The sequence below is a fragment of the Nicotiana tomentosiformis genome, chromosome 1 (assembly GCF_000390325.3).
Source record: "Nicotiana tomentosiformis chromosome 1, ASM39032v3, whole genome shotgun sequence".
NCBI lineage: Eukaryota > Viridiplantae > Streptophyta > Magnoliopsida > Solanales > Solanaceae > Nicotiana > Nicotiana tomentosiformis.
Genome location: NC_090812.1, coordinates 242728 through 256187, shown reverse-complemented (window position 1 = coordinate 256187; position 13460 = coordinate 242728). Strand labels below are relative to the sequence as shown.

Sequence of the window (13460 nt, the reverse complement as noted above, 5' to 3'; positions counted from 1 at the left end):
TAAATTCCCCCTTTAATTGGGCTATGCATGCAATATTGTCTTCGTATAAAATTGTGGATCTTTTATCACATTCCAAACCATATTTTCCTTGAATAAAATGAATTATTGATCTCAACCATACACATTCCCTATTGCTTTATGAATAGTTATTATCTCAGTATGATTTGAAGAAGTAGCAACAATAGATTATTTTGTGGAGCGCCATGATATGACAGTACCTCCATATGTAAATACGTACCCAGTTTGAGATCGAGCTTTATGTGGATCAGATAAATAATCTGCATCTGCATAACCAACAACATCTACACTACCTTTGTTAGAATAAAATAAACCCATATCAAGTGTTCCATTTAAATATCGCAATATATGCTTAATCCCGTTCCAATGTCTCCGTGTAGGAGAAGAGCTATATCTTGCTAGCAAATTAACAGAAAATGCTATGCCAGGCCTTGTAGCATTAGCAAGATACATAAGTGCACCAATTGCACTAAGATAAGGTATTTCGGGACCAAGGAGTTCCTCATCCTGTTCTGGAGGTCGGAACAAATCCTTATTCACTTTAAGTAATCGAACAACCATTGGTGTACTCAATGGGTGCGCTTTGTCCATGTAAAAATATTTTAAGACCCTTTATGTATAGGCAAATTGATGGATAAAGATACCGTCTGCTAAATGTTCAATTTGCAGACCAAGACAAAGTTTTGTCTTTCCAAGATCTTTCATCTCAAATTCTTTCTTAAGATATTCAATTACCTTTTAGAGCTCTTCTGGAGTTCCAATAAAATTTATGTCATCAACATAAACAACAAGTATAACAAATTCTGATGCCATTTTCTTTATAAAAATATATGGACAAATAACATTATTTATGTAACCCTCTTTCAATAAATATTCACTAAGGCGATTATACCACATACACCCAGATTGATTTAAACCGTACAAAGATCTTTGTAATATGATTGTGAATACATTTCTCGAGATTTTGGATTTGCTTCAGGCATTTTAAGTCCTTCGGGGATTTTCATATAAACATCATTATCAAGTGAACCGTATAGATAAGATGTAACTACATCCATTAGATGTATTTCAAGCTTTTCATGTAGTGCTAAACTGATGAGATATCGAAATGTTATGGCATCCATAACAGGTGAATATGTTTCATCAAAATCGACTCCAGGTCGTTGTGAGAATCCTTGTGCGACAAGACGAGCTTTGTATCTTTCAATTTCATTTTAATCATTCTTTTTTCACACAACAACTCATTTATGACCAACTGATTTTATACCAGCATGTGTTTGGACTACTGGTCCAAAGACCTCTCTTTTAGCAAGTGCGTTCAATTCTGATTGAATTGCCTCTTGCCATTTTGGCCGATTTGATCTTTGTCGACATTCTTCGACAGTTCGGGATTCAAGATCCTCACTATCTTGCATAATGTTAAGTGCAACATTATATGAAAAAATATTATCCACCACTATTTCAAATCGATTTAAATTAATTCCTTCACCAGTATAACTTATTAAAAGCTTATCACTCACTTGAGTCTCGGGTTCATTGATTTCTTCAGGAATCTCAGAACTAATCAGATCGTGGGTCTCTTCAGGGTATCCCTTCATAGTATCGTTTTGATCATTTGTTGATTTTCTTTTTCGAGGATTTCGATCCTTAGAACCCAAAGGCCTACCACGCTTCAGGCGTGCTTTAGGTTCACTAGCTCTCATGCTAGTAGATGGTCCTGTTGGGACATCAATTTGGGTAGGTACATTCTCTGCAGAGATATGTGACTTAGTTATCCTTTTCAAATCAGTAAACGCGTCTGGCATTTGATTTGATATATTTTGTAAATGGATGATCTTTTGGACCTCCTGATTACATATAGGGGTACGTGGATCAAAATGAGATAATGATAAAATTTTTCACACAATTTCTCTTTTGATTTCCTTTTTCTCTCCCCATAATTGTGGAAAATTTATTTCATCAAACCGACAATCTGCAAATTGAGCAGTAAATAAATCTCCCGTCAATGGTTCAAGATAGCGAGTAATAGAGGGTGACTCAAACCCGGCATATATTACTAACCTTCTCTATGGGCCCATCTTATTGCGTTGCGGTTGTGCTACTGGCACATATATATCACATCCAAAAATTCGTAGATGGGCAATATCTGGTTCATGACCAAAAGCTAATTGTGACGGAGAATATTTATTATAATGTGTCGGTGTAAGACGGATAAGTGATGCTGCATGCAAGATAGCATGGACCCAAACAATAGTGGGAGATTTTGTTTTCATAAGTAGTGGTCTTGCTATCAACTGCAGGCGTTTAATAAATGACTCTGCAAGGCCATTTTGAGTATGAACATAAGCTACCAGATGTTCAACTTTTATCCCTATTGATAGACAATAATCATCAAAAGCTTGAGATGAGAATTCTCCAGCATTATCAAGGCGAATAGCCTTTATAGGATAATCTGGGAATTGTGCCCTTAATCAAATTATTTCGGCTAATAGCTTTGCAAATGCCAGGTTGCGAGATGATAGTAGGCACACATGAGACCATCTTGAAGATGCATCTATTAGGACCATAAAATATCTAAACAACCCACTTGGTGGGTGAATAAGTCCACATATATCCTCATGTATACGTTCTAAAAAGGTCGGGGATTCAATGCCAACCTTCATTGGTGATGGTCTAGTGATCATTTTGCCTTGATAACAAGCATCACAAGAAAATTCATTATTTGTAAGAATCTTCAGGTTCTTTAATGGATGCCCACTCAAATTTTCAATAATTCGACTCATCATTATTGATCCAGGATAGCCCAAACGGGCATGCCAAAGCACAAAAATATTTGAATCAGTAAACTTTTGGTTTACGATAGAGTGTGCTTCAACTGTACTAATCTTTGAATAGTATAAGCCAGAAGATAGAGTTGGTAACTTTTCTACAATGCACTTCTGGCCAAAAATATTCTTTGTAATACAAAGATATTCCATATTTATTTCATCTATCGTGTCAACATTATACCCATTTCGGCGGATATCTATAAAACTCAACAAGTTTCTTCGGGACTTGGAGGAGAATAATGCATTATCTATAATAAGTCTTGTTCCATTAGACAGAAATATAGTGGCTCTTCCGGAGCTTTCAATCAAACTTATATTACAAGAAATTTTTGAAACATTTACTTTTTCCTTATGCAAATAAGAAAAGTATTTCTGATCTTTGAATATGGCATGAGTTGTTCCACTATCAATTACACAAATATCTTCATGATTGGTCTTTGATCTAAACATAATTTGAGGATTATCCATATTCTTCAAAATGACATAAACAAAATAAATATGATAGTAAACATCATTGTCAAAGCATAACTTTTATTTATGTACAACAATTATATAACCATACTATCTATTACAAACAACAAAAATTAAAATATTTACATTTCTACAGATTCATCACCGATCACATGACTTATTTCTCCTTCCGGGAGTGCAGAGTAATCAACTACATCCAAATGCATGAAGTCAAAATTATCTTCATAAATAAAATTTGCTTCAATATTTTTCTCTGTCTTCTTCAGGGAGGCTTGATACAGCTCAACCAGGTGCTTTGGCGTACGACATGTACGTGACTAGTGCCCTTTTCCTCCACATCTATAGCATGCATTTTCTGCCTTTGATGCTTGCACTGCTTCATGCTTTTGTTCCTTCTTTTTCCACCGCTGGTGGTGAGGAGGGTTCTTTGGTGCATTATTATTACTATGATTAGAGTTTCTTTCCCGACCACGACTGGGGCCACGCCCTCTTCCACGCTTAGCTTGGTGGAAGTTCGTCTCATTCACTTTAGGGAATGGACAAGAACCAGTAGGTCTGCTTTCATGGTTTTTCATTAATAGCCCATTATGTTGCTCGGCTACAAGAAGATGTGAGATAAGTTTAGAATACTTTTTGAATCCTATCTCTCGATATTACTGCTGGAGGAGCATATTCGAGGCATGAAAAATGGTGAAAATTTTCTCCAACATATCATGATCAGTAATATTATTACCACATAATTTCAATTGGAAAATAATTCTGAACATAGCAGAATTATACTTACTGATAGATTTAAAATTTTGTTTAGATGAGTTCAATCATAACGTGCATGTGAAAGAACTACCATCTTCAGGTGGTCATATCTATCTTTTAAATTATTTCACAGTATGATTGGATCTTTAATAGTGAGATATTCCATTTTCAAGCCTTCATCAAGTTGATGGCGTAGGAATATCATTACTTTTGTACGGTCTTGGTTTGATACTTGATTTTTGTCCTTGATGGTGTCTGCTAGACCCATCACATCAAGATGAATTTCATCATCAAGCACCCAAGACATGTAGCTTTTGCTCGATATATCTAGGGCTACAAATTCAAGTTTAGAAAGATTTGAAATTATTTAGAAAAAGAAAGTTCGTACCTCTGATACTTTCAAAGTATTTGCTCGAGATGGCGGAGTCTCGTGCTGATAACGTGTTATAAAATAGAGACTATAAAGTAAAGACAAGTATAGAGAGAAACTGATATATTATTCAAATTTCAAATTTATTTTCATAATGAACTGAAATCTGCTCTATTTATAGAAGAAATCAAGCTGTTGTGTAAGCTGCTACTGTACTAGATATAGATAATCTTCTATCGGGGGTAATGTTTATCCATAACAGAGTACCGAAAGGATAAACTCATTGTACCAGATATAGATAATCTTCTAACGGGGGTAATGTTTATCCACAACGGGGTACCGAAATGATAAATTCTGTACTAGATATAGATAATCTTCTAACGGATGTGATGTTTATCCATAACGAGATACTGAAAGGATAAGCTCATTGTACCAGATATAGATAATCTTCTATCGGGGGTGATATTTATCCATAACCGGGTACTGAAAGGATAAGCTTATTGTACCAGATATAGATAATTTTCTACCGAGGGTGATATTTATCCATAACGGTGTACTGAAAGGATAAACTCATTGTACCAAATATAGATAATCTTCTATCGGGGATGATGTTTATCCATAACGGCAGTGGCGGACGCACGTGGTGGCAAGCAGGTTCAACTGAACCTGTTTCATCAAAAAATAATACTATGTATATGTATAAATTAGGATTAAAGCTGCGTAAATTTTGTATAAATATTTTATTTGAACCCAATTGACAACTATTATTTTACGACTAAAGTTATGTACTATTAAAATTGAACTCACTTGCACAAAATTTTGGGTCCGCCAGTGCATAACGGGGTACCGAAATGATAAGTTTCTTGAGGAGAGTTATTTTCAATAAAGTACTAAATAGATAAACATATTTACGGCGGAGTCTTATATACATAAGCTTCTTCGGAAAGTTTATTTATACCGGAGTACTAAATGAATATCCATAATATAATATATTTATAACAATAACTGATTAACGTGTTTTATAGCTACTCCAATTATTCTTCCTAAAAAAAAGCAAAGAAAAGAAAATACAACAGGGAAAGAGCGGGAGTAATTAAAGTTGTGTGAAACGGCGTAGACACCGTACCAAGAAGCCAAGCAAACCACCGACTTCTCTAGCGACGCCACGTGTATTTCCACCGCTATCTCCTCCTATACTTCACTTAGAATTAATGGACACCTGTTCATTCTTCCCGCCACTTATTGGCTTTCTCTTTCACTGGTTTAAAAAATCTGCTGTCATAGGCAATTCAAGAAAAAGAACAAACTTGTTGCATCTTCATTAATATCTTACAATGGAAGGTTCTGATTTTGTTAGAATTAAGGTAAGAATTGTTTAAACACACTTCAATATTATGTTAGGTTTTTTAAGGATTTTTGCTGTTAGAAGAACTGCAGCTTCAATGAAGGCGACCATCCATTTTCCTGCTTCACTCCTATTCGCCTTTAGCCAGGCTTGTTATCTCGTATACTACTATTAAAATTTTCATGTTGTTTACTGGATTTTATGGTGTGATAAAGTTTGGTGCTTGCTTTTAATTTGAGTCATTCTTGTTAGTAATACATGATTGCTATTTTCGTGGAGGCTTGATAAAATATTGTAGGGATTTTCATGCAAACTTAATTATTGATTCGTTTCTGGTCTTAGGTTTCCTAATCTGATAAATTGTATTATTAAGTTTGTTTATTTACTTTATTGAGGATTCATCTCTTATTTGCAGAGGGGGAAATCAGGTGATCCAGATATCATTAAGATTAGGGTATGCAATCCTTTTTATTTGCAGTCCAATTTCGGTTAGTAAAATCGTCGAGCGTGGTGCTTAATGATGGAACTATTGCAAAGTAAGATCAAATCCTGCACCAGCCAGGTTATACTGTTTTTGGTCAATTGTTTAACGTTGTTTTGCTTTTCTTTGCAGAGGACATCGACCCCAGATGATGTGGCATCTGTTCTTTTGAAGGTTAGAAATTTGCTATTCCTTTCTGGATCTCACTCTAGTTGCTTCAGTTGTTTGTTTGGTGTAGGGTGTATCTCTCTTTGGTATTTGTCTCCTATTTGTTCGGTGGTCTGCTATGTTCGCTAATATACACTGGCCTGCAGCAAGGAATCTAATTCTTTTCATAAGATTTCGTGGGGTAAAGTTTTGTGATTTTATGTCGTATTGGGTAAAGTTCAGGTACTTCAATGTGACAAATATAGTGTTGTGGTGCGTAAAGTTCAGCGACCATTTGTGGATTAGCTCCAACACTTCCTGTCGGGGGTCGATTCACCACCCTCTTTTTTATTCCATGATGTTAGACTGTCCAAAACTTGTCCATGAAAATCCGTATGGACATAATATTCTGCTGTTACTTGGCCTTTTACTTGACATTTTACTGGACAGAAGCTTCTATCTGTTACCTGATCTTCTATCATAAATTGAAAGGTTCTCGATGTCAATAGATTCAGTATAGTTAAAAATGTTAGCAATGACCCGCTTTTCACATACCGGACCCTGTTTTTACTCTTAAGTAGTTTTTTACCCAACTTAAATTTATAAAAACTGGAACTTTATTTTCTTATTATTTGTGCTAGTAAAAAGGGGATAAACAGGATTGGGTATATCTAGCAATTAGTCAGCAATCGCGATGTTAGTAACTTGATTTCTAATTTTGTTATCCGTTTCAGGAGAGAGAGAGGCAAGAAGTGTATGGAGCAGGCAGAGAGATTAACAGCACCGCGGAACGAGATGAGGATGATGCAGAAGATGAATACTATGATGGTGATGATACTGGAGACAAAGATGAGGATGATGGAGAAGTTGTTGATGACCCTGAAGAAGACGGTGGGGGTGTAGAAGTCAGCGTTGGAGATCAGAAGCAGCAGAGGCGTGTCAGCCACGGATTTCATTTAGTTGAAGGCAAGATGAAACATGGGATGGAAGATTATCTGGTGGCAGAAAATAGGAAAATGGATGGACATAACCTGGGACTCTACGCAATATTTGATGGTCATTCAGGACGTGAGGTTGCAGAATATTTGCAAAGCCACCTTTTCGACAATATACTGAGTGAGGTATCACTAAGTTTGTTTTTAAATTAAGATCTGATAACCGAGCGTCTTTTTTCCTTAGGACTAATACGCCAGGAGTATTTCATTCTGAACTAAGACACAAGAAACTTCAGAATTGTAGAATTGGTCAATGGAAAAACTACTTAAGAAAGCATTGTAAATAGAGATTAGACGGTCTAGATTAATGCCACAAAATGGTGAGATAGGGTCGGTTAATCAAAGTTTTATATGGCTCAAAATCAGAAGTTTTTGCTGAACAGCCTGATTTTTGGAAGAATCCTGTGACTGCATTTAAGAAGGCTTATAGAGATACAGATAACGACATTCTAGAGAATGTGGTTGGAGCACAAGGTGGCTCAACAGCAGTGACAGCCATATTAATCGATCAGAAGCAGTTGCTAGTGGCCAATGTAGGGGATTCACGTGCAATACTAATTCAAAGAGGAAATATCAAGCAAATAACAGTTGATCATGAATCAGATAAGGAGGAAGAAAGAGACCTAGTTGAGAGCAAAGGAGGTTTTGTTATTAAGGGGCCAGGTATGATTCCACTTATTCCCAGCAGATGTCTTGATTGTTACGTTGAGTTTGCATGTAATTTTGAAACTGTCATGGATGGGAAGGTCGTAACCTGAGAGGGACACCATTTAGACTTTAAATGATTATACTATAAACTGAGGAGGAAATAGAGTTCAGTTCTAAAACTCATTTCTAGAATAAGGTTAAAGCATAGGCTAGAAAATAAAGGCCAGATATATTGTGGAAGAACAGAGAACTTTACTTGAATCACAGGTAGAAGTCGATTTTCCGGACAGGAAAAAGTTTCTCTTCATCTCATTGTGTGTGTTATCTTTTCTGCGTACTTTGCCATTTGGTCCTTGCATCACGGTGCATACTCGAGAACCTGCTTATTTATCTTCAGCTCGTGTAGAACAGCGTATGTGTGATATAATTATCTTTCTCCTAAATCTGGTTTTAGACTAACAATCTATTCCCTTGCGTTGTCTGAAATGCAGGGAATGTTCCACGGGTGGATGGCCAACTAGCCATGACAAGGGCATTTGGAGATGCAAAACTGAAAGACCATATCACTGTGGAACCTAATGTGACAATTGAGAAAATAGACAGAGACACTGATTTCATAATCTTGGCCAGTGATGGCTTGTGGAAGGTAGTTTACAGTGCAATTATTAAGAATTTACTTAGCATTTTTAACATGACGAATCTGTTAAAAACCATGATGATACATATTTTTTCCCATTACATGCCATAAAGTAGTATAATTTGAGCACTGCCTAGACAAAAATTGGCACTATGTTCGGAATGGAATGATGCATATCTGTATCTTATATCTGGAGATTTTGTAATCTTTAACTTTTTAATTTACTCTTAATGACATGTTATAATATCCATAGAGATGTTCATTGTATGTAGTACTTAAGTTCTCAGAATTTGTTCAATACAGATTCTGAGTTGGGACGCTAACATGATATATATGTCTGTCTCAACTGAGGAAGATACCACTCCTCTCCCAAGCTGGGAAATGACTATGCTATAAACTGAGATCGGTCGTTCAGATGGATTTATTGTAAATAATGCATATGCAGGTAATGTCGAATGAAGAAGTAGCAGAATGCATTAGAGGGATTGAGCATGGGAAGAAAGCAGCAGAAGAGTTGATCACTGAAGCACTAATGAGGGGGAGTCCCGACGATATTTCTTGTGTCGTAGTGATGTTTCACTGATCATGTACTGGAGGTTAATTAGCAGAAGGGTAAAAATGCTTATGGATAGGGTAGTTTAGTAGTAGTTGTCAGTCTCATACATATAATTACGTACTTCTTCATGTGCCATGTTATGCAGCAATCTTACGGTTATCAGTTCTGAGCTTATTTTTCAGACACAGGTAAATTTGTCTTAACAGTAACTGAAACAAGAGCAGACGGTCAATCTAAACCTAAAAGCCTACATTACGTAAGCAGGTATTGGGATGCAGTCGGGGCTTAAAATTTGAAAATCAAATCACATCAAACCAAGTGAAAAAAGCTACTACCCAACCTAATCTAACTATTGTTGGTTTTTAACCAAATTAATATTTTGTAAACTATTTCTAGCTTAAAACGTTTGAATGATGATTATTTAGGTTAGTTCTTCATCAATAATCTAAAATCAAAGGAGCAGACAATCTGCTATAATCACTTAAAATTTTTAGTAGAAATTATTGATATTATTAGTGCATGTAAAATTATTTTTTAATTTAGCTCAATTTATTATAAATTATTTTTTAATTTAGCTCAATTTATTAACTTAAAAGTTACTGGATAACCAATTGAGTCATAATTTGATTCGTATGGGATTATTGGTAGTGAGCATTCAATTTAGAAGGTTTTTACATCAACAATGTTTTATTAGTACTTTGATACTGGGTTTCTCATACAAAGGATATGTTACTTGATTTGTCCTATAAAACATTGCATAATATTATTTGCATAACTTATGCGCGTATGTGTGTGTATATATATATATATACTAGCTTTAGGGTACGCGCTTTGCGTATGTTTTTTTATGTTAATTGAATAAATAATTTTTAGAAATTTACATAAATAGTATCAAATGATGTATTTGAACTATAAAAAAGTGTAACTTTCTGAAAAATGTTCACATATTCTATTTAGCTGGCTTAATGAAGGATAAATCATACCACATGGAAATTCTCAAAGTTTTATAGGAATATCTTAAAATTATTGCTATTTTTGTGCTCTAATACGGAAGACAAATAAAAATAGTTTTATCACGTTACGTCTTTAAATAAAACAAATTAAAAATTAAATCTTTTGGTCTTCTGAAAATATAGGGATGAAGAGGTTGGCCTATAACTCCTACAAAAATAAATTAATGATATAACAATATAAACTCTGAAAATGACTAATGTTGAGTTAATAACTTACAAAAATTGGCCTTTAAAATTTTCATAATATTCATAATTGTTAGATGGTCAAAATCAGTTAAAAATTATAGGAAGTGTAACTATGAAGCACACTTTAATGACATAAAGTATATCTTTCAAGAAAATAATATATAATTTGATGTATATTTCCTTTTGAGAGAAAGTGAATATTGAATGGAACTTTGAATTGCTTTATCAAGTTCTATGTTTGTGTCCTTTTTTTGAGTTTAATATGTATTGCTAACATATCAAATCTCTATGAGTTTAGAACGGGACAAAAAATTCCAAGCAGCCAACAAATCTGCCAAAAATTTCTTGAGAAAAAATAAGCACAATTTTTTTCTTAATACCAATCCATCTTAAGTCGCATACCCATATAAATCTTAGAAATTTATATATGATCGAGAAACAAGATCTTACCGGAGTTTGTCTCTGATTAATTATTATAAAACTGATAACTTTGACATAAACCAAGCAAGAGAAGAAACTGTCACGACCCAAATTTCCCTCCGTAGGATGTCGTGAAGGCACCTAGTCTCTATGACTAGGTAAGCCTAACATTTGTGCGGAATAACAGAATATAAACTGAACTCAAACCTCAACACATGAAATATAAATAGAAACAACGATTCAAATAATTACAACTCCCAAAACCCGATAGAAATAAGTCACAAGCTTCTAAGAAAAAATACTAAGTGTCCCTATACATCAGAGTCTAAAGAGAATAAGGAAAAATAATATAATAAGGATACAGGGGGACTCCGAGATCTGCGGACGCTGGCAGATGTACTTTGAAGTCTCCACGTACAGGCTATCTCACTGGTATCTGGCATGGTAGATAGAACCTGAATCTGCACAAAAATATGTGCAGAAGAGTAGCATAAGTACACCACAACAGTACCCAGTAAGTGCCAAGCCTAACCTCGATGGAGTAGTGACGAGGTCAGGTCGGGGCCCTACTGGAATAAAAGGAAACAAGGCAGAAAATATATTAATATAGTGAAATGACTAAGAGTTTAACAATGAGAAATTACAAAAAGATAACAACACAGCAAATAGAGGTAAACAACATGGGCGCTCCCGAGGTAACACCTCGTAGTCCCAAACGTAAATACACAACATGGGAGCCCGAGGAACTGCCTTGTAGTCCCAAAAGTAAATATGCAACAGGGGAGTTCTCGAGGTACCGCTTCGTAGTCCCAAAAGTAAATATGCAACATGAGAGCTCCCGAGGTACCGCCTCGTAGTCCCAAAAGTAAATATGCAACAGGGAGCTCCCGAGGTACCGCCTTGTAGTCCCAAAAGTAAATACACAACTCATAACTTATGGAACAATGAATTTACAGCAAGGAATCCTACAGTCAAAGACTGAATACAAAATCAAGGAAGCAGGTAATTCAACTAAGCATGCTGCACAAATTGCAAGTAAGAGTTAAGACACGTAGACATGTGATACTAGGCTAAACATGATAATTACACATGCTAAGGCAACTCAGTTAAGGAATTAAAAGAAAACTACTTAGCAAGAACCGGAATTTCCATATTTAGCTCGTGTACGCACTCATCACCTCGCGTACACGGCATTTACATATCACAAATTGTTACAACAGTACCAAATCCTAAGAGGATTTCCGCCCACACAAGGTTAGACAAGTCACTTACCTCAAACCAAGCTTAATTAGTCGATAAGAATGCCTTTCCCTCGACTTTCTGACTCCGAAAGGCCCAAATCTATCTAAAAGCAATTACATACCATGAATACAACTACAAGAAACTAATTTAAATAATAAATCTACGACTTTAGCAAGGAATCGAAAATCACCCCAAAAGGTCGACCCCAGGCCTAAGTCCAAGAATCAGGTAAAAGTCATAAAATACGAACACGCATTCGATTTCGAGTTCACCTATACTAAAATTACTCAAATCCGATACAAAATTCTATATCAAAATCTCAAAATTCGGCCTAAGGATTTTTCCACCTTTTTCACAAATTTCACAAATTTCACAACCCAAATCCTTAATTAAAGGAAGAATAAATGATATCTTAGTGGGAATTAATCAAAAACAAGTCAAGAATCCTTACCCAAATATTTCCTCTGAAAAACTCTCGAAGTTTCGGCCATAAAAAATGAAGAATGGTCATGGCAGGGCGGTGACTATGATTCCTTAGCTTGTATTTGATGTCCCAGAAAATTTTTAGGCGATCCGGGTCCAGGGACCTGGGCCCACGGCGGAAGGCGTGGGCTATAGCAAACGAAAATATAGCAATCGAGCGAAATTCAAATTTTATGGCCGTAAAATGCCAAAACATGGGGAACGGTCATGTAAGGGAGGTGAATGTGGTTCCTTAGGTTGTACTTGATGTACCGAAAAAATTTTAGGCTATCCGGGTTCGGGGGCCCAGGCCCACGGCGAAGGCGTGGGCTATAACACAAGAAAATATGGGAATCAGGCGAAAATCTAGTTTTATGGACGTAAAACGCCAAAAAAATGAAGAATGGTAATGGCGGGGCGGTGGTTGTGGTTCCTTAGATTGTAGCACACGAAAAAAAGAAATCGAGCGGAATTCAAGTTTTATGGCCGCAAAATGCAAAACATGAGGAATGCTCATGGCGGGGTTATGACTGTGGTTCCTTAGATTGTATTTGATGTCTAGGAAATTTTTTAGGCATTATGGGTCAGGGGGCCCGGGCCCACGGCGGAAGGCATGGGCTAGTACACGAAAATAAGGAAATCGGGCAGATTTCTAGTTTTATAGCCGCAAAATGGCAAAAAATGAGGAACACTCATGGCGGGGCGGTGACTTTGGTTCGTTAAGTTGTATTCGACGTCCCAGAAAAATTTTAGGCGATCCGGGTCCGGGCCCACGGCGGAAGGCGTGGGCTATAACACAAGAAATATGGGAATCGGGCGGAATTCTAGTTTTATGGCCGTAAAACGTAAAACAAATGAGAAACGGTCATGGTGGGGCAGAGACTTTGG

At 36.1% G+C, this 13460-nt stretch overlaps 1 protein-coding gene across 3 annotated transcripts; it reads left to right on the top strand.

The window, feature by feature from the left end:
- The first annotated feature begins 5548 nt into the window (after positions 1 to 5548).
- LOC104095458 (probable protein phosphatase 2C 58) lies at positions 5549 to 9423 on the top strand. 3 transcript variants are annotated; one of them, XM_009601608.4, is made up of 7 exons: positions 5549 to 5804; positions 6201 to 6239; positions 6399 to 6440; positions 7148 to 7534; positions 7792 to 8071; positions 8548 to 8702; positions 9139 to 9423. In XM_009601608.4, exons 1-7 carry the CDS (start codon positions 5775 to 5777, stop codon positions 9274 to 9276), a joined length of 1071 nt encoding a protein of 356 aa, XP_009599903.1. In that variant the 5' UTR covers positions 5549 to 5774; the 3' UTR covers positions 9277 to 9423. The 3 variants fall into 3 exon arrangements, with proteins under 3 accessions (XP_009599903.1, XP_009599902.1, XP_009599901.1); XM_009601607.3 differs by lacking the exon at positions 5549 to 5804 and adding an exon at positions 5811 to 5933; XM_009601606.3 differs by lacking the exon at positions 5549 to 5804 and adding an exon at positions 5811 to 5945.
- Positions 9424 to 13460: the final 4037 nt, after the last annotated feature.